Source organism: Martes martes (genome assembly GCF_963455335.1).
Source record: "Martes martes genome assembly, chromosome: 4".
NCBI classification, from domain to species: Eukaryota; Metazoa; Chordata; class Mammalia; order Carnivora; family Mustelidae; genus Martes; species Martes martes.
In genome coordinates, this window is record NC_137891.1 from 105,775,179 (window position 1) to 105,793,804 (window position 18,626).

Sequence of the window (18,626 nt, forward strand, 5' to 3'; positions counted from 1 at the left end):
CGTCACTTGGATCACACGCCTGCATATCTTTCTGCGGAGACCTAACAAGAAGCCTCCACGCTAGAATTAAATTTGGGGCCATATACTTTACCACTCAGATTACGTGTAAATATTAGAATTCAAACTACTCCTCACTGACATGTGCATAAAATTTTGAAAACCATTTTCTCAATAATGCAAGGTCCTTCAGGAGCTCCAGTATCTCTATGTGTCTCCCTTCTCAAGAAAAAGATGCTGTTTTCATAATAATGTCCATTTTCATTTCATAGTCCCTTTACACTCAGTAGCCCGATATTACAATGTGGGTAAACACCATGATTTTATTTTATTAATCAAAAGAGAGGTCAAGATGTGAAATACTATGACAAAAGATGCATACTGACAACGGAAGGGTCAAAGTACAAATATCTCTAAGATTTGAAGCCCAGAACCAAATTTCTTATGTCTTAAATTTTATCTTGTTAAAGGATCCATAAAAAAAATGACAGTCCATTTCCCTGAGGGCATTAAAAATTAAGAAATTAAGAACTGTTTTAAAACAAGCTCAAGCACTATCTTTTTCCAGTGGAGTTTTTCCTGACCATTTCATCACATGGACGAACATTCCTTCCTTTTACTCCACTGTATTTCTACTTGCAAGATTACTATTCAACTCAAATGTGCAGATTGATAAATTATTCCAAGGATGAGGTTATATCATACTAATCTTGCATTTGTCAGTTTCGTCCAGTTCTTGGCCCAAAGAATGCACTTAATAAATGTCTCATACATCAGTGCCTTTAAAAGCCAATGAGAGTAATAACATACTTCTCCTTATGTTTTGCTAACGGCAGAAAATAATATATAATTAAGCTAGAATATGTGTAGAGAAGAACATTACAAAGCAGAAAAATAGCATCTTTTTAATTTCAGTAACAAGAGACAACCTTTGTCAACACTATTTTCCTTTACTTAACTATTGTCAAGTTCCTACTCTATATATGTCAATTAGCCCCTTTTAGATGAGTGTTCACAAAGAGAGCTGTTTCGAATTTATTACTTCCGTCCTACTGTTTTTAAGGTTAATAGTTCTTAATTGTATTGAGACAAAAAAGGAAAAGGAATGAGGTAATGAGTTTGTACAGCTTCATCTATGTGGTGGTTGTTTTAATGACCTGCCCTTCTCTGTTTTTCTGACCCCCTTTTCTAAAACCACAAAACTCACACTTTCAGTGACAAAGCATGCCTGACTTGTTTCAAGTCCAGATCTTTAGACATTTATGTTTATGTTTGTCTGCCCAGAGCTTTCAAATCAGAAAACAACCTTGCCTGCACATACTGATGAGGGGGCAATGCTGACAAATAATTTAGCTAATGCTGTTGCCTAAGAATAGCTCTGCAGAACTCCTGTTCTCATGTGAATTTGTTAGAGGGCAGGCGACAAACTCAATCTTCTTTCATACTCTGATGTTTGGGGTTATTTACTACCACCCGATTTTTGATTCCTGCTAAACATACACTTCAAATTTCATGACAGATATAAGCTCTATGAGACAATTTATAACAACTTTTCAGAAAATTGCACATTTGAGGATCCAATTTCATTTTTTCGTGCTACCACTGAAATCAGCCTTCTTTCTGATCACCAGGCAATTTTTCAACCTCTTTGAGATTTCTCTTCCTAAACAATTTCTTCCAGAAAAGCTTTTGGCAATAATTTAATGCTTTAGTCAGCCCTGATGATTTAGGTGAGTTTTAAAAATCTGAAAATAGATCCCAGCAAAAAGCAGCAGGGGCTGAACTTACCGGAGAGTCAGTGTCTCCCTGATGAGAGCCTTGTTCTGTCACACTTAAATGGAAACTCAGTAAGTAAAGACATGTTATTTTCCTTTTTTGTGCTTAGCTATAAGAATTCATTTACCAAGGACATGCCAGTGACAAAACTTCACTGCTTTCCCTAAGTAGTATCAATTAGTTTTTTAAAAGACAAAATTTGATATCAGCATTTGCTATAATATTGTGTGTGTGTGTGCACACGCGCATGTGTAATAGTCAAGAACATACTTAGAATGTGACCGTTAGGGTTCAAATGTTGGCCTTGCCATTTATTAGCTGTGTGACCTTAGCTAGCTTATTTAACATCTCGGTGCCTCAGTTCCTCATCTATAAACTGGTCTTAGTAACAATACCAACCTCATAAGATTTTTATGAGAATTAAACAAGTTTGTACAAGCGAAGTTCTTAGAACATTGCCAGGCAGGCAGACTTCCACAGACATCTCCTCAAGGCTGCCTGTAGGATGGGCATGTTGTAGGACATTTCTAGAATACTGTTAGTAGTGAGTCCCTATAAACCAACCATATCATAATCAAAAAATATTTTGCCTTTTTAAAACTCTTCAAGATAAGCCTCTATATTGATAATTCACAAAGTTTCATGATCTTTACTACTTTTCACTAATAATTTTTGTATCTATTTGTTTCTTCCAACAAAGAGGGAGAAACGATACATAAATATCTTTTGCACTAGAATAAAGCTCCTTGTTTACCAGGTCCTATAGTAAGTACTTCATATGTAAAATTTTATTTTATTCTCACAAGTTCCTAAGGAGTCAGGTTCTCTTATTACCACCAATTTACACACAGGGAAATCAAGGCTCTGGGAGACCACAGAGATCACTAGAAGTGTCAGAGCAGAGAATGAGGAGATGTCTGTGTAACTACAGGGATAGACGCTGAGTTCTTAAGAATGGACTTAATTATGGAAGGGGCTACATAGGAAATTCAGTTTAATATCCTCATTTCCCAGTTGAAGAACCTAGAGCAAGACAGTGACTAAGCTCATGTAAAATCTAGGTCTCTTGCTTTAGTATGAGGGTCTCTCTGTCACACCACATTGCATTCTCCTTTCCTTTAGTCTAATCCTGGATTTATATTTTCCTACTTACTCAGTGTTGAGCAGAAAGTCAGGGGAAAAAACATGTTTGCCCTGAATATATTCCTCCCCCACACATCCATTTTTTCCCCTTTGAAGTAGCAACAACAGCTGCCAACCAAGGATCCCCCGGGCTTAGAGAGCATCAGTCGGCTTCACAGATGAAGGCAAAGATGAAAAGATGGAAATCCCTCCTTTAAAGAACTTTGCTAATGTTTTTCACTCTAAATTCACTCTTTCATTAGTGAACACTTTTAAGACAACCCTGAAAGCTCAAGGCAAGAGTAGCAAAGCACTGAATTCTGGGAGCTGCAAGTGGTCCCTAACTGATTGCCAAGAGCCAAACGAAGGGGAGTTGAGTGTATGGACACTCAGGTCCCCAGCTTCTCTAAATCATTTTGTTTACACTCATCCTTTCCATATCCTACAGCCTCTTCCACCTTCCCTAGATTATTAGAGACAAACTTCATTAACCAAAGGCAATATTTATTTAGTGTTCCAGTGGTTTGAGCCCTTTATCAAGAGAAGACATCACAAGAGTTAGAAACAATATTTCCCGGCTTAGACCAAAAGTATTTGCATTCTAAATCTGAAATCTGGACAGAAAAAGCCTTCTTACACACATAAAAAGCCTTCTTACACACATAAAAAGCCTTCTTACATACATAAAAAGACACGTGCAAAATGCTATAAATTATACTGATTCATTTTACAAAAAGTAAGCTCTATTATAATTCCACACTGAAAATTATCTCCTTTTAAAACAAAGGGAGAGTCATGAAGAAAACAGCAACATATTCATTTAGCCATCTGTTTAATAAATATTTATTGAGAATTTACTATATTCTAGTTCTTACTATATTCTATATTTAGGCACTCACCTAAACGTTGACCTCCACGAACAAAATGCGCAACAATCCTGCCTTTGTGAAGCTTCATTTCTAGTGGGAAAAAAATAATAATAATAAATAGGATGAATAAATAAAATATATTGGGATGCTAACTTGTGATAAATTCTAAGGGGAAAAAAAAGTATCAAAAGACATTAGTAGTAACCAGACAAAAGGAGAAGAAATCTGAGATGATAATGGTCAGCAAAGACCTGATGAAAAGGTAATTTTTGAAATAAAATAAACAGGATTTGAGAGATTAGAATTCCACCAGAGAAGAACAAGCCCAAAGTTCCTGAGTTGGAAGATTATCTTGTATCTCTGAGAAAAATATCCAGGACAGTATAGCAGCTCCAGTGCAGTGAAAAAAAGGGAAGAGTTCTAAGAAATGAGATCAGAGGAATAAAAGGAAATGAGATTATATAGAACCTTACAGCTCATACTAAACATTTTGACTTTTACCATGAGCAAGATAGGAATCTATCCAAGAGTTTTAACATCTGATATAGTTTACTAGAATCTGGTTTGCGGAGTTAAAAATGGGCTGAAGTAGTACAGGGTCAACAACTGGTGGTTTTTAGAATAAACTAAATGAGAGATGATGGTGACTTGGAGCAGCATGGTAGCAGTGTGGTATGGTGTAAAACGCTGGATATATTTTTCAAAGTAGAGACTAGAAGACATGTTCATAGAATTGAAAAGGGATGTAGAAAAAAAAATGTTAAGTTTGAAACCTAACTTTCTGACCTGTCCAACTAAATCATGGATTTGAAATGGGAAGACTAGAGGAATGTCTGCATATATGTTTGTTTTTCTCTCTCTTTTTTTTTTTTTTTTTTAGTTTTGTTTTGTCTGCTAGAGATGGGAAAGGAGCTCATTTTTTAACATGTTTAATTTAAGATGTCTATTAAACATCCCAGTGGAGATGTCAAGTAGATAATTGGATATACAGGTCTGAATTGATAGGAGAGGTCTGCTAGGAAGAAATGAATTTGGGAGTCATTAGCATATAGATGAGGAAGATTCAACAAAGAGACTTAGAAAGAGAGGTCAGAAAGTAGAAGGAAAACTAGGTGAGTGAGTGTGATATCCTTGAAGCCAAGCAGAAGAAATTACTCCAAGGAAGAGAAAGTAAAAGTCTAATGAATGCTGCTCATAGATCAAGAAAGTTGAGGTCTGAGACTTGACTGCAAGATGTGGGATCATTTAGCAATGTGGGATCATTGGAAGCCTTGATAAAAGTAGTACCAGCGGAGTAGAGAAGTGTGGACAAAAACCTGATTAGAAAGAAATAAACTAAAGATGATGAGTATAGACAACTCTTTCAAGAAAGTATGCTCTAAAGACATGAGAAATAGGGGAATAAATGGGTAGAAAGTAGGATCAAGAAAACACTGTATGTAAAATAAGAGATATAAGGGAGTGATCCATTAAAGAGGGAAGATTTCTTGATGGCAGAAAGAATTAAGACAGTGGTCTTTGAGTGGGTCAGATGAATGTGATCTAGGGCAGGCTACTCAAAGGGTGGTCCGAAAATGGCTGGGAGACTGCCAGAAATGCAAATTATTTGACCTTATGCTAGAGCCAATAAATAAGACTCTTAAGGGTGGGACCTAAAGACCTGGGTCTTAACAAGCTTTTTAGGTAATTCCTAAGCATAATAGTGTGAAAGGTAGGTATTACCTAGTACGCAGGGGAGGGATCCACCTTATCTAGGAACACAGACAATTCATCTATAACAACAGGAGAAAAGTTGGTATATGTAGGCTTAGGTGAGGTAACTAGGTATGGTAGTGACCTAACAGAAATTTTCTAGTTATTACTTTGACTTCTCAATGAAGGAGGAAGCAAGAATACTAGTCCCTTCTTCTGCTTTGAGTTGGACTATTAATTCTAGAGACCCAGAGTGCCATTGTGTTGCATAGCAGAGTTGTATTAATGTCCTTGTATACTCCAAGCCCAACTCCGTCACCCTTTGCAAAGACAAACTTCCCACCTTTTCAGTGCCTAATGTTCCTTAAACTGATCTACACTTTCTGACCCTGCCTCAATCATGCCATTTCTTACCAAAAACAAGGTTACCACTTATGGAGCATCTGCCATGCTACAGGCACTTCTAAATATATTCTCTCATTCAGTCCTTTCACATTGATTCATGTATCCATTATTTTACAGACGGGAAAACGGGGGACTCATAAGTGGAACTGTTTATTTACCTAATCATTCACATGCCACACTCTCCAGGGAATAGAGCATCACCAAAGTGATTTCAACACAAGCACTCTGTTTTCCTCAATTTTATGCCACTCCTCCCTCTTTTCTTACTTAAGGGGCTAAAAGGAGTCCACTCTGTTTTTTCCAGAGGTTACTTTGGTTTAACTGTTCTTTTAGCCAATCAGTACAAGTCATATTTCAGTTTTCTACCCAATTACTACTCTCTCCTCCTCCCAGGTTCTCCTCCCCCTCTCCTATCCCCCCCCCCTTCCCCCTCCCCCTTCTTCCTCCTCCTTCTTCATCAATAATTACTTTACTCCTTACAGCTGTATCTTGACAATCACATTTAATATGCTATTTTTCTCTATTTCCTAAACCATCCACAAAGTTTAAATTTTTTCAATTATAAAAATAAAGTATAAGTAGCCTATTCCTTCTTAAATTTTCTATTATTGAACAAGTAACATCAGTCTCTTTCTCATTTTGCCTAAAGTCAAACTTTTTCGTTTTCTATCATATTATATGTGGCCATCAGGTCTTTTCATGCATTTACTTTTCATGTATTTCCTTACTGCCAAAGCTGGGTTCCCCAAACCCCCACATATACCTACCACACAAATAGCCCCAAACTAGAAAGTGTTTTGAGCATTAAAGCACTGTTAAATGTTTGTGCTCCAAATCAAGGGGAAAAAATTCCAATGACAGAATAAGCTGATATTACATAAGATCATCTGTAAGTCTTTCTTGGTCAATATTTGCTTATTAATTATTTATCATATAGGTTTACCATGAAATATTTTCTAGGTAATAAAAAACAGGCTACCATAAAAAAATCTAATGAATATACACATTAATCAATACCTTTCAGCAGGTCATAAACAATAATGCACTGTTACAGGTCCTATAGTTATTGACCTACATTAAGATTCTAAATAAATAAATAAATAAAGTGTGTAGGCAGGTCACGTTTTCTGTTAGATTACTAACAGAAATCTGTTAGATATAGTAATATTTTCTCTATTTACTAGCGATGGAACTTTTTAAATTATTTTTCAAGACAAGTGTATAGGTAGTCATGTAGAGGTAATTAAATCTAGATATTATCTTAAAGTCTAAATAAAATCATTGGTAGTTTAAGACACTGTGTGCCTAAATTAACCATTTTTGTCTTCTATATAGGACATATTATTTTTACTAGGCCCTTGTGGTCTAGTGAAATTAACTCTTTTCTGAACTCTGTATGTTTGGTACATTACTATTCAGGGATTTTCTCTACCATAGAAGACTCGTATCTGGTATGTGACAACAAACTGTATCTTCTTCCTATATCATACTTCCACTTGTATTTCTCATCCTGATGAATATTCACCACCCAAACCCAAAATCTGAAATTCCCCCAGGTAACTTCCTCTCCCTCACTTCTTACATGTATTCAATCAATGAGTGCTATCAATTCTACCTCAGATCTTCATGGAATCCATCCTTCTGAAGTTCACAGAGTTTCTTATTTCCGGACCTCATCCACTCTTGTCTGAACTAGGAGACCATGCCCTTAAGTGATCTGCCTGTCTTGGATTTGCTTTGCTGTTCCTGCAATACCCATCTGTCTACCTTGTATCATAAAAATGCCAAAGTAATAATAATTTGAGATGTAAATCTCAATAACTAATGACTTCAATGCTTTGCTCTAAATTCTTGAATTACAGACAAGATAATTTCCAGATGTCTTTGGGTGATCCTGAAGGTCTGGGAGCTGGTAACTGCTAGCATTTTCAACTTCATCTCTTGCTACTGACTCCATCACCACCATTCACACTATTCTTCTGGAACTTCTGTAACCATGGGGTTTCTTGTCCTGAAAACAGGTTGTTACTTCTACATAAAATAATTACCTTCCTCATCTGCAAACTAGAACTCAACTTCTAAAATGGAAATTATAATGTTAATCACTTCACTGGATTAGGAGAGCACAGCAAATTATTTAGCTCTTTACAAATAGTAGCTGTTTTTATTTCCCACAGCTAATAATCATTATAATTTAAGCTTTTTTATTTCATTGTGTGCCATTTAAACCTATTCTAAAAACAACACATTATAGATTTGATGTGGTTGATAAACTCCACTGAATTATACACTTTGACTACTGTTCTCTTTCCATTCTTTAGTTATTTGCATCTCTAGAATCACTAGAATTACTTCTGGAGTTACTAGAAGCATTACATTTGTGTTGTTTTTCTTCTTTTTTTTAAAGTATGCATTTTTCTTTTTTTTTTTTTTAAGATTTATTTCTTTATTCTTTTGAGAGAGAGAGAGAGAGAGAGAGGAAAAGAAGGAGGATAGGGAGAGGGACAAGCAGACTCTGTGCCCAATGAAGGGCTCGATTCCACAATTCTGAGATCATGACCTGAGCCAAAATCAAGAGTCAGACACTTAACCAACTAAGCCACCCAGGAGCCCCTCTTCTTCTTCTTCTTCTTTTTTTTTTTTAATTTTTAAATAAGAGCATTGGCTCCCCTGACATTCAATCCTATATTCTTCTAAAGATGCTATTATTTTGTTGACTGATAGTTCATTAATAACTATAATTACCATCTCCATGTTGCATCTTAAATTACCTAGCCATTGCATGTATCTTAGTCTTCAATCTGGAAATTACGCTCTTGAAAAGATACCTCCCCTCCTAAATAAGGTAAAATTCCAGGTGTAGTTTTCAAATAATTAGATTTATAAATCCACTTTGCTTTTTGCTATTGCCACATTGTAATACTGTGTAAAACTGCACAGTCCTTTCTCTGAATACTCTTATGCAAGGCTAACTTTAATATATGAACTATTGTGCTTTTATCCTTATTGATTTCTCATATTATATAATAATATACATATAATATATAATAACCATAGGCTTTCTAGGTCTGTGGTTAAAAAAAAAAATGAGTCAACTAAAATCATTTGGATGTATTTTGAAGGGGAAAATAAAAAGCCTAAACTCTTAGGTAATAGAAGGAAGATTTAAGGAGTCTCTCAGTATTCTCTTTTTGAGAATAAAGGGCATATACACCTCTATAAATATGTATCTCTTTCATTTTATTAAAGACATTTCCTTTATTTCTGCTGCCAAAACTGTTTATGAAAAATATATACCTTTGGCTGAGAATTCGAGCTACAAACAATTCCAGAATTCTCCTAAGGAATCAAAATAGTATGTTTCCTTCTTATAACAGGTTCCTTTTCATTTAATTTTCATTCAGCCATATTTCCCTTCATGTCTTCAGTCCATATTTTTTTTTCTAATTTTAGAACACATATATTGTACAAAACAACCACCTCGGATTTATTCCATTCGGGACCTGAGATTTGGATATGAGCAATTCATAGTATTTGTAAAAAGAATATAATAATTCTATCCATAAGCCCCAAATTCAAAATACACATTTGCCAATCCAACTCTAATAAACAGATCATTGAGTCTTAAAGCTGAAAGGGGCCTTGGAGAGCGTGGAGTCCAAACCTGAAAAAAATGAAAGTCAAAAAATGTTAAGTCACTGGCCAGTCATTCAACTAACCAGAAGAGAATAGGACTGGACCCTCAGGCTCCCTAAATCCAAGTTTTGGGCTCTCTTTTAATAAGTCACATGTTCTCTTGTGACTCCTGGTTATCAGTCTGTCATTCTTCACAAGGTGAAAATACAGTTAACAGAGTTTGTCTTTTGTCTGAGCAACTTAAGAAGCCCTCATTCTTAAAAGTAAAATTGGAAACATGAAATTTCCATACCAGAAGCTTTCCTCTAAGGCTGCCTTTTCTGTCAGTTCACAAGTAAGTTGCCTAAGGTAATGTTTTCCACAGGCAGTAGCTATTCATCTTTGACTTTTTTTTTTGTTTTTAGAGGCAACAATGCTAATTTTAGGTTACTGTTTTAAAAAAAAAAACAAAAATCTCTTACTCTCAATATCTGATCATCTTGGAAATTCTTTGCAAACTTGTTTTCATGCTCTGCCTGAAAGTACTCTGTCTATGCCTGGCGAAATCCGTAGATATTAAATATGATCTTTGAAATGTGCACTTTGGCAGACCTCCATCTAAAGGTGTATTTTTTATGAAGGATAAAGAGCAGCTGATTAGACTCACAAAAACCCCAGAGGAAATAGACTCTGTGGATGGTAACTCACAACAGTGGAGCAGAAAGAGCTCAAGTTTCCCTCTCCCTCCAACCTATGCTCTCCGAATTACCAACCAAGCCCTATCAAGAATATTTCCTTTGATGAGCCAGCAAAGTGTCTGGAAAGGAGGGAAAAGGAAGAGCAAGGCACTTCCCATGAGGGTGGGGTAAAGAGGTTCTGTGAGCTTTCCCCAGTGATTAGAGCTGGAAAAGTTGATCTCTTTTCATGCTGTAAATGTGGCGAGCTGCAGTCACGCCTCCCGCTGCCAGCCCAGCTCCGGGATCTTAATCAGTCACTATGAAAACTCATTAGCTTCACGGCAATGAGTCCTCCACTGCTGAAGCTTGGCGCTGTGCTTAGTACCATGGCAATGATCTCAAACTGGATGTCCCAAACTCTCCCATCCTTGGTAGGACTGAACACCACGAGGCTGTCGACGCCAGATACCTTAGTAAGTCACTCCGGTGGGTTTGGCCATCTTGGGAAGTAAGTGCTTTAAACCAGTGGGCTTGATTTTCTAAACTGTGAAGGCTGAGATTTTGCTTCTGTATTTAGAGGGCAGCTTCACGGATTCGATATTTATGTGCTAACTTTAGTCATGGGTATTTCTTTGTGAACACTTTAAAGCTACACCAAAAAAATAAGTGGACGGTCTGAGAAATTAGCTGTGAAAGGAAATACTTGACTTCTTAAGACTGATAAACTCTAACTTAACTATATTAACCTGAGGTTTGGAAGGATTCTTTAAGAAATGTGTTTTGTTGTTTGTTTGTTTGTTTATCATTTTGCTTCTTCTTTTATGTCTGTAAAATTCCCATAATTTTACCTACAGAGTATGCTATAGAGTATATTCCATCTAATCTAGTTTTCCTATAGCAGGCTCTTCCCTGGAATTCAATTCTTAGAACTGTTTGCAATGCCTTCGGTCTGAGAAACCAACCTCTTTTAAACATAAATTTTAAAAAAACCCTCAGCAATTTAAAGCCTGCCAAAAAGACTTTAAGAGAGCTAAGAGACACAAGCAATATAAAAGTTACTTGATAAAATCATCTCTCTTTGTTTAATTTTTTATAAAGACTTTTCCATCACAAGCCTAGCTCCTGTAGTCTTCATTCACCTAAAATTAATGTCTTTTTAACCCTTCCCACGTTATAACGAAGTCTTTTCTGGTAGTTTGAACCACAGTTTAGTTCGTAATACTCTAAAACCTTTCGAATAAAAATGAAAACTGCTGATTTTTCAGACAGAAGTTACAAATTCAAACAGAAGGAATATCCTCAAAAAATCATTTCCCTGCTGTCAAATAAAGGATACAGAAACAATTAGCATTTGGAGCTCTTTACCTTCTTATCTTTATCTATTTTTACCACTGGATTACTCCAGTGGATCAAAAAGTCTGATACTAAAAGAAAAGTAACCTTCCATTTTCAAGACTTATTTGCAGGTACTACAAATAATTAATTAATCTATCGATGTGCAACTGACTGAGTAGAGCCAAATCAAATCGATTATATAATTTGCTAGATTGAGCTGGTTCTTAGGGCATGGACAGAGCACATGTGAGGCACACTTTGACCCACTTTTATGATTACCTACCTTAGGTCATTTAAGTCACCTCATTGCTTCTACTGTTGAAATTCCCCTCCCTACCTGCATGATGTATGTATGGCAGAAGGGATATAAAAAAGATTTCTAGTTATAAAGAAAACATGATATGTCATCAACAAACAATTATAAAATCAATTTACATTATTTACTATACACTGAGCCAAATTTTCTCAATGTTCAAAGAACCTGATAGTTCTCGACAATTTAGTTGTTGAAATAACTCTTTCAGCAAATAAATCGAAACTAAGATATTCATGAATGAGTTATATCACAAACTTCGTACCTTGGTTCTGATATGTCTATTTTTTGTGTATGTAGACATTGGTTTTCTTATTTCCTATTGTTGTTGATGGAGAAGAATCAAATTTCCAAAATTATGCATGATTCTTTTAGGACTTCTAGTTATCTTGTAAGGTTAAAATAAATTCATTTTCTTTACTTCCTGATTAGTAATCTGTTGGCTGAAAACATAAAGCATTGCCATGGACTCTGAAGGTTCTGATACGGCCAAATCCACCTTTGGGTGACAAAAAAAAAAAAAAAAATAGGGACGTTTACACTATGTTATTCTTCACTAGAAAGGAGAAACCAGCTTGCAAAAGCTATTTTTTTTTTTAATGTTTTACAGAAGTGGCATACTTTACAGAAGAACAATGGCTATGGCACTTCCCTACCTTAGTTATTCAAGATGATTGCTTATACCTTATAATTCCCATGGTGCAAAATAAATGAATCTGTTTTTCCTAGATTAAGATCATAAAATGTTAATGCTAGAAAGGATTTCTGAAACCATCCAGGCCCGTTATCTTCACACCATTTTTGGCAGTGGTACCTTTCCCCAACCCCCAAACTAAATCTTATGTAATACATGCTTTGTTGAATGAAACTTGAAGTGGAAATCCAGTTTGTAAAACAGGTCATGGATGGAATAATAAATTAAGGGGGGGCATTTATTGGCCCCCCACCATCTGCTCCATCCCCACACAATCAACCCCTTGTCCTAGACAAGATTCCTCCAGAGAAAACTTACAACACTCAAGGGCTCAATTGGAAATATGAATGATCTAATCCAACCTCCTCATGCTGCAACTGGGAGGAATGACCCAAAATATGTAAGTGACTAAACATATTCCTCCCAGCTGGTGAATGAGAGAACCACAGGTAGAAGAAAGTCCCCTGACTGCAGTCCTGATCAGAAGAGCTGTCTCATCATCCTTTACTAGTCCTTACCCCTCCTGGCCCTGGTGCTACAGTAGGTTCGTTCTGCCCTAATCAGATGGCCTCCCATAACCCACTTCCCTTCTATGGAAGGGTTAACATTGCCCTTCCTAGTAGATTCAGCTAGGATATCCTGCCCTTTTTTTTTTTCTTCTTTTTTTTTTTTAAGATTTTATTCATTTATTCGGTGCAGAGAGAGAGAGACAGAGACCACAAGTAGTCAGAGAGACAGGCAGAGAGAGGGGGGAAGCAGGCTCCCCGCCGAGCAGAGAGACCGATGTGGGGCTCGATCCCAGGACCCCGAGATCACGACCTGAGCCGAAGGCAGAGGCCTTAACCCACTGAGCCACTCAGGCGCCCCTATCCTGCCCTTTTTAACTTTCTTGCTGAATGTCCTCACTTTAGACAGTATGAATGGGATGAGCCTGCAATTCATAAACATCAAAACAAAAGAAAACAAAAAAAAGAGTAGGTCTTAACATTTGTTTTGTGATTGTTTATGGGATGTGCAGATGGCAAAAAGTGCAGATTTACACAAATACGAAGTCTTTCTTTAGAAGGGTAGTTTCAAGTGACCTGAAAAGAAAAAGAAAAATAAGAAAACAAAAAAAAGAATTTCAGTGATTAAATGCAATTAAATCTGTTTATAGCAAGTGTCTCTGAAATAGGCAGTGTACATTTGATTGTCTCAAAAGCTGAAAGAGGTTTTTAAATCTCCAAGATATTTTTGTTAAATACAGCTCCTTAATAGGGGAGTATACTCCCTTTCGTTTTTGTTAGAATCTTGAAACATTTATTGTCCTCTTTGGCCCTGTTTTTCTCTCTTCTTTCCTTTCTTTTTTTCCTTCCAATTTATCACTGGGCCCACCAGCCTCTGGAGAGCCTAGCGTCTGCAGAGGTGAAGCCTTGGCTCTAAGAAAGCTCAGGCCCCCTCTGGCACTTCTCTCTGATGCAGAGTAACTGCCCCTTGAGGCTGAGCTTCTGAAAAATGCCCCACGCTGTGGCCTCCACACCAGGAAGAATCTGGAAAAGAGCAATTAAATAAGCAGAGGACATTCAGCAGCCACCAGCTGTTCCTAGGCAGCCCGACTGCTGGGGTGGGAAGAGGCCTCAAAGGGAACCTGTGGGCCTAAGTGATTTGTTTTGCTACAGTTTCAAACATCTAGCTGACTTCTCCTCATAAATAACTATTTCACTGAGTAGTCCGTTTTAAGTCCTGTGAAATGAGAATACCCTGACGCAAACTCTCCACACTTTCTACATTTCTTATTCTCAACTCACCGACTTTTTTCAGTCTGCATGAAGACACCTGAGTTCTGTTTTACAGTTTTTCTTCCTCAAATCCTTAGGCAGTATCCCTCTTGTGAAAAAGGGCAGCTAAGCAAATTAAGGAGTGGGAGATGGATGAGAAAACAGAACTGCAAATCTTGAGAGCCACAGAGAAAGCGATAATTGCCTTTTTAGAGAAGAAAAGTGACATGGATACAAGAGTAGATGTATTCCCGTGTGAGTACTTAAAGCAGAAGTGGGGCCAAAAGGGGAAAATTACAAAGACGGAAGTTCAGATGGAGCCCCTCAGCTTGCCGCCAGCGGAAGGGGCTGCCTATGAAGCAGCGAAATTCTTATCGTGCAGAGTTCGAGCGGAAACACAAGAAAAGACAGAAGCGTGACTGAGTGGAGAGACACTGGGCTAGATATGACCTCTGACTGAGTCTTTCCCAACTCTAAGTCTTTGTGATTTCCAGAACATGAACAGAGGTGTTCAACTGACCAAATTTTATATCTTTAGGGTTTTTGTTTGTCATTTGTTTTTGTTGTTGTTGTTTTAATAGTTGTTTTTCTTGGAGCCTTGAGGCTTTCTTGAGTGAAAATATGCATTTCTTATTTCAGTTCCAGCTAGTCTCATAAGAAATAGGAAGAAAACTGCTATGCAGTGACATCTTTATTAACACATCCTCTAGAACACAGCTTCATTCAGCGTGGTCTGTCAACATCTCTCCCATTCCTTTCCTCACACTTCTCCTCTCTTCACAACTGAAGTCATTAGCATGCTAAACCACATTTCACTCTCTCAGATCAAACATATCCTCAGGCGAAAAAAATCTGTGAGGGGTTTCATCATCACTTCAGTATCCCCACTCTAAATCAAATAGGGTCTAACAAATGAATTTTTCCCTGCTTTATTTTCCCCTACCTTGTACACCACTTCTAATAGATTCCTTATTCTTTTTTTTTTTTCCCCTCAGTCTGTACTTTTATGAAATGCCTAGAAACTCAAGATAAAACATAAGACCTAGCAATGTTCAACTAGCTGATTCGGTTCTCTTGAAAGGATCAAAATTCTGTCTTTTGTCTGCCTCTCCACCTGGGTCCTGATAAATGATTGCAGAGCCTACCACAGGGACATCCAGTTGTTTTGCTGAGCCTTTACTGCTAACAGCTTCTCTGGGGTGTCAACTGCTACTTATTTCCATACTTTCTAGATGATACCCTCCATCTGCCTGCATGCCTCTCCTCCATAGCAAATTTTTTAGCTTTTGGTAAATGGACATAGAATATCTGTCCACATTTATCTGCAGAGGATGGGAGAAAAGACCGTGCTGACAGTTGAGGAAAACTGGGTCTAAAGTCCTATACGTGACATTGACTAAATGGATGACTTGAAAAAAAAAAAAATTGCTTATGTTGAGTTTCAATTTCCTCATAAGTAAAATAATGTCAATGTCTAAGGAAGGGTCATTCTTTCAAAGAAAAGTAAGATTAAATCAAAAGGTGGGATTTTATAAACAGAAAAACAAACAGAAATGCATGATATTTTTCTTTATTTTTACTTTTACCTCAGTCTTCAGGATCTCTCTTTTCTGGTACAAAGCCCTTGGAGTTTTGGGAGAACTCTCACAGTAGCTTTATATTTATAAAGCATAGCTTGGTAATTAAATTATAAGGAAAGAATCCAAACTTGAAATCTAATTGTTAAAATTATCATTTTAATTCTCTTATTTAGAGCATTTCTTAAATATTTCATGAGTTCTGCAATATTAAAAACTGCTAGATAGTTCATTTAGTTCTTCTAATTAACACAAAGGGTTCAAAGAGAACTGCATCAGTAACCACTATGATTAGAGATGCTTTGGATAGTAATAAACGACATTCACCCTCTAGGTCCAAGTACTGGCCTTCACAACAGTTCTGAAAATGCTTTCAGGGTTATCTCTAGCGTTTATAGAAGGAAATTTCAGATAACTGGTGATGCAGTGTGGTGGCTAAACTTTCAGACCGGACAACAAACTGACATCAGACTACAAATCCGAGCTCTGCTGATTACCCCCTGCATGACCTTGAGCAAGTTCCTGACGGTCTTTAAGTCTCAGTTCCCTCATGTATAAAATGGGGGGAATAACATAACCTCGTCCATAAGGTTAGTGTGATATTCAAAAACAATGGTACATGTAAACTGCCAAGTAATGGCTAGAGCTCCATAAATGGTTGCTATTACTGTGAGTTTTACAGATTCCTGAATAGTTGCTCTTGTAAGTTAAAATGGCAAGTCTTTTTTCATTGGTATCCAAAAATTTTCTAAATATTTCCTTCCCCCCTGAGGTCTAACTGGTTTTATTTTGATCCTCTTTTCAATGACAGTTGTAGATACCCTAAAAGAGAGCATCAGAGATGCACATAAAGCTTTCTTTATTTATCACCAACTGTGACAAAAAGGCCTCTATCAAAACCCAAGGGACTGTCAGGCACTCATCTTTTACATTAGCTCTTTTCTCTTTTGAGTTACCTTTTTCTTGCCAAAGAGGTAACTTGTTATAGTTGAGATCATTCAGACTAACTCTACAGTAGATAAGGTCATGGCTCTTTTCAGTGATTCTTACAAGAAGACAATTGGAAATACAAACAAGGCTGGAGTCTGCTTTTATTAAGCTGACACTTGAGGGAGAATGCTAAATGAACATCAAACCCTATTCACCTTTCCTGTTTCCCTCATTCCAGAGAGCAACTGACACCTTGCCCTGTCATGATAAGCTCCTCACTAGTTAGCCAAACACTTGGCAAGTGAACACCAATATTAATGCTGCCAGGTTTAATAATCAGTGTTTGCACTGCTGTTAAAGATATTTTAGTATTATAATTGGGTGACCCATGCTCCTTTATCCAAAAGCTAAATTTATCCTAGTGACAAGACTTAATTTTCTGACATATCTGAAATTTGTGTCCAATGCGAGGTGAATTCTAATGGAAACTAAAGGACCTATGTCTAGATATTTAAACCGCACACTGTTACTTAGTTTAAACCTTTAATGGTACCACTGAAACTACTCTGGTAAACCGTTCCTAACTCCATTCTATAATCTCTGAATTTTTTCTTCTTTAATAAAAAAAGTGTAACAAAATAATCTTTAAGATGCTATCTGATTCTAATAGTAGTACATCTTTCTATCCCAACTCGATATTCAAGCATAAATGCTAGAAGGGATAAGAGAATGAAAAAGAAAGGAATAATAATGAATCCAGTGCTTCAGAAATAAAAGGCAGCATAGGAAGCTTCCATGAATTATCTGAAAAGGGAGATTAAAAGGAGCACCGACACCATTCGCTTCTCATTATAGATGAAGTACAAGGACTACGACATCTTCCAGAGTTTCCAACTTACAGCTTCTCTGATATTTGTTCTTGATTGTTGTTGGAATGCGCATCAGCACCCTCTAGTGATTATTGCTGAAGCCCTTGAAAGAAAAAGTGAGATTGATACAAAGGGTGGGATCTTATAAACAGAAAAACAAACTGTAATGCAAGATACTTTGAAAAGAAAAAGAACTGTGTGCTGGTTGATGGTATACAATGATCTGGGACCTGGGACAAGATAAGTAGGAAACAGTATCTGTTCTGCTATGAATTCTAGAAAGAGACGATCTCCCAGAGGATAGCAGATCTGTAAAGAGTGAAGTCAGCCTGCATTAGTTCTTTAAAGAGTCTGCTTTCAATCTGGCAAAACACTCCAGGTCTATAGGCAAACAGCTGAGTCCAGGAACACTGGGCATTGTGCAAGACAGTCCTCTGCTGGCCTCTCTTCACCTCCTGGTTCCTAATCGCATCTCAGTTCCCAACCCCTAGCCCTTCTCTCACTCTTCCTCAGCCTTGGTCCTCCAATCTGATTCTTAAATACCTTATTTTCTTTTTTTTTTTTTTTTTTAAATTTTTTAAAGATTTTATTTATTTATTTGACAGAGAGAGAGAGAGAGATCACAAGTAGGCAGAGAGGCAGGCAGAGAGAGAGGGGGAAGCAGGCTCCCTGCCAAGCAGAGAGCACAATGCGGGGCTTGATCCCAGGACCCTGAGATCATGACCTGAGCTGAAGGCAGAGGCTTTAACCCACTGAGCCACCCAGGTGCCCCATTAAATACCTTATTTTCTAAATTAAATTCATTTCCCTCTTCTCCTGATCATACAAGAAACACCTATCTGCTGAATCTCTGAAACCCCAAAATGACAGATAGAGAAAAGCTGATAAATTTCAGATCCTAGCTGTACAAGTAAGCCAGAGCTTACTTACGCAGGAAATTTATTACTTATTACTGATTTATCTGATATTTCCACAGGAAAAACAAATTCAGATCAAAT

General features: G+C 37.1%; 1 protein-coding gene across 2 annotated transcripts in view; it reads left to right on the forward strand.

Annotated features, from left to right (window-relative positions):
- OLFM3 (olfactomedin 3) overlaps positions 1-18,626 on the forward strand; it is a gene marked incomplete at both ends in the record, with an annotated part of 191,081 nt that overhangs the window by 136,152 nt on the left and 36,303 nt on the right. Inside the window, one exon of one of the 2 annotated variants that reach the window (XM_080802824.1) lies at positions 10,498-10,626. The exons of the other annotated variant lie outside the window; for it this stretch is intronic. Within the exon in view, the coding sequence (XP_080658950.1) occupies positions 10,498-10,626 (129 nt within the window). Of the gene's footprint in view, positions 1-10,497; positions 10,627-18,626 lie in introns of those variants that run through there. 2 annotated transcript variants of the gene reach the window in all.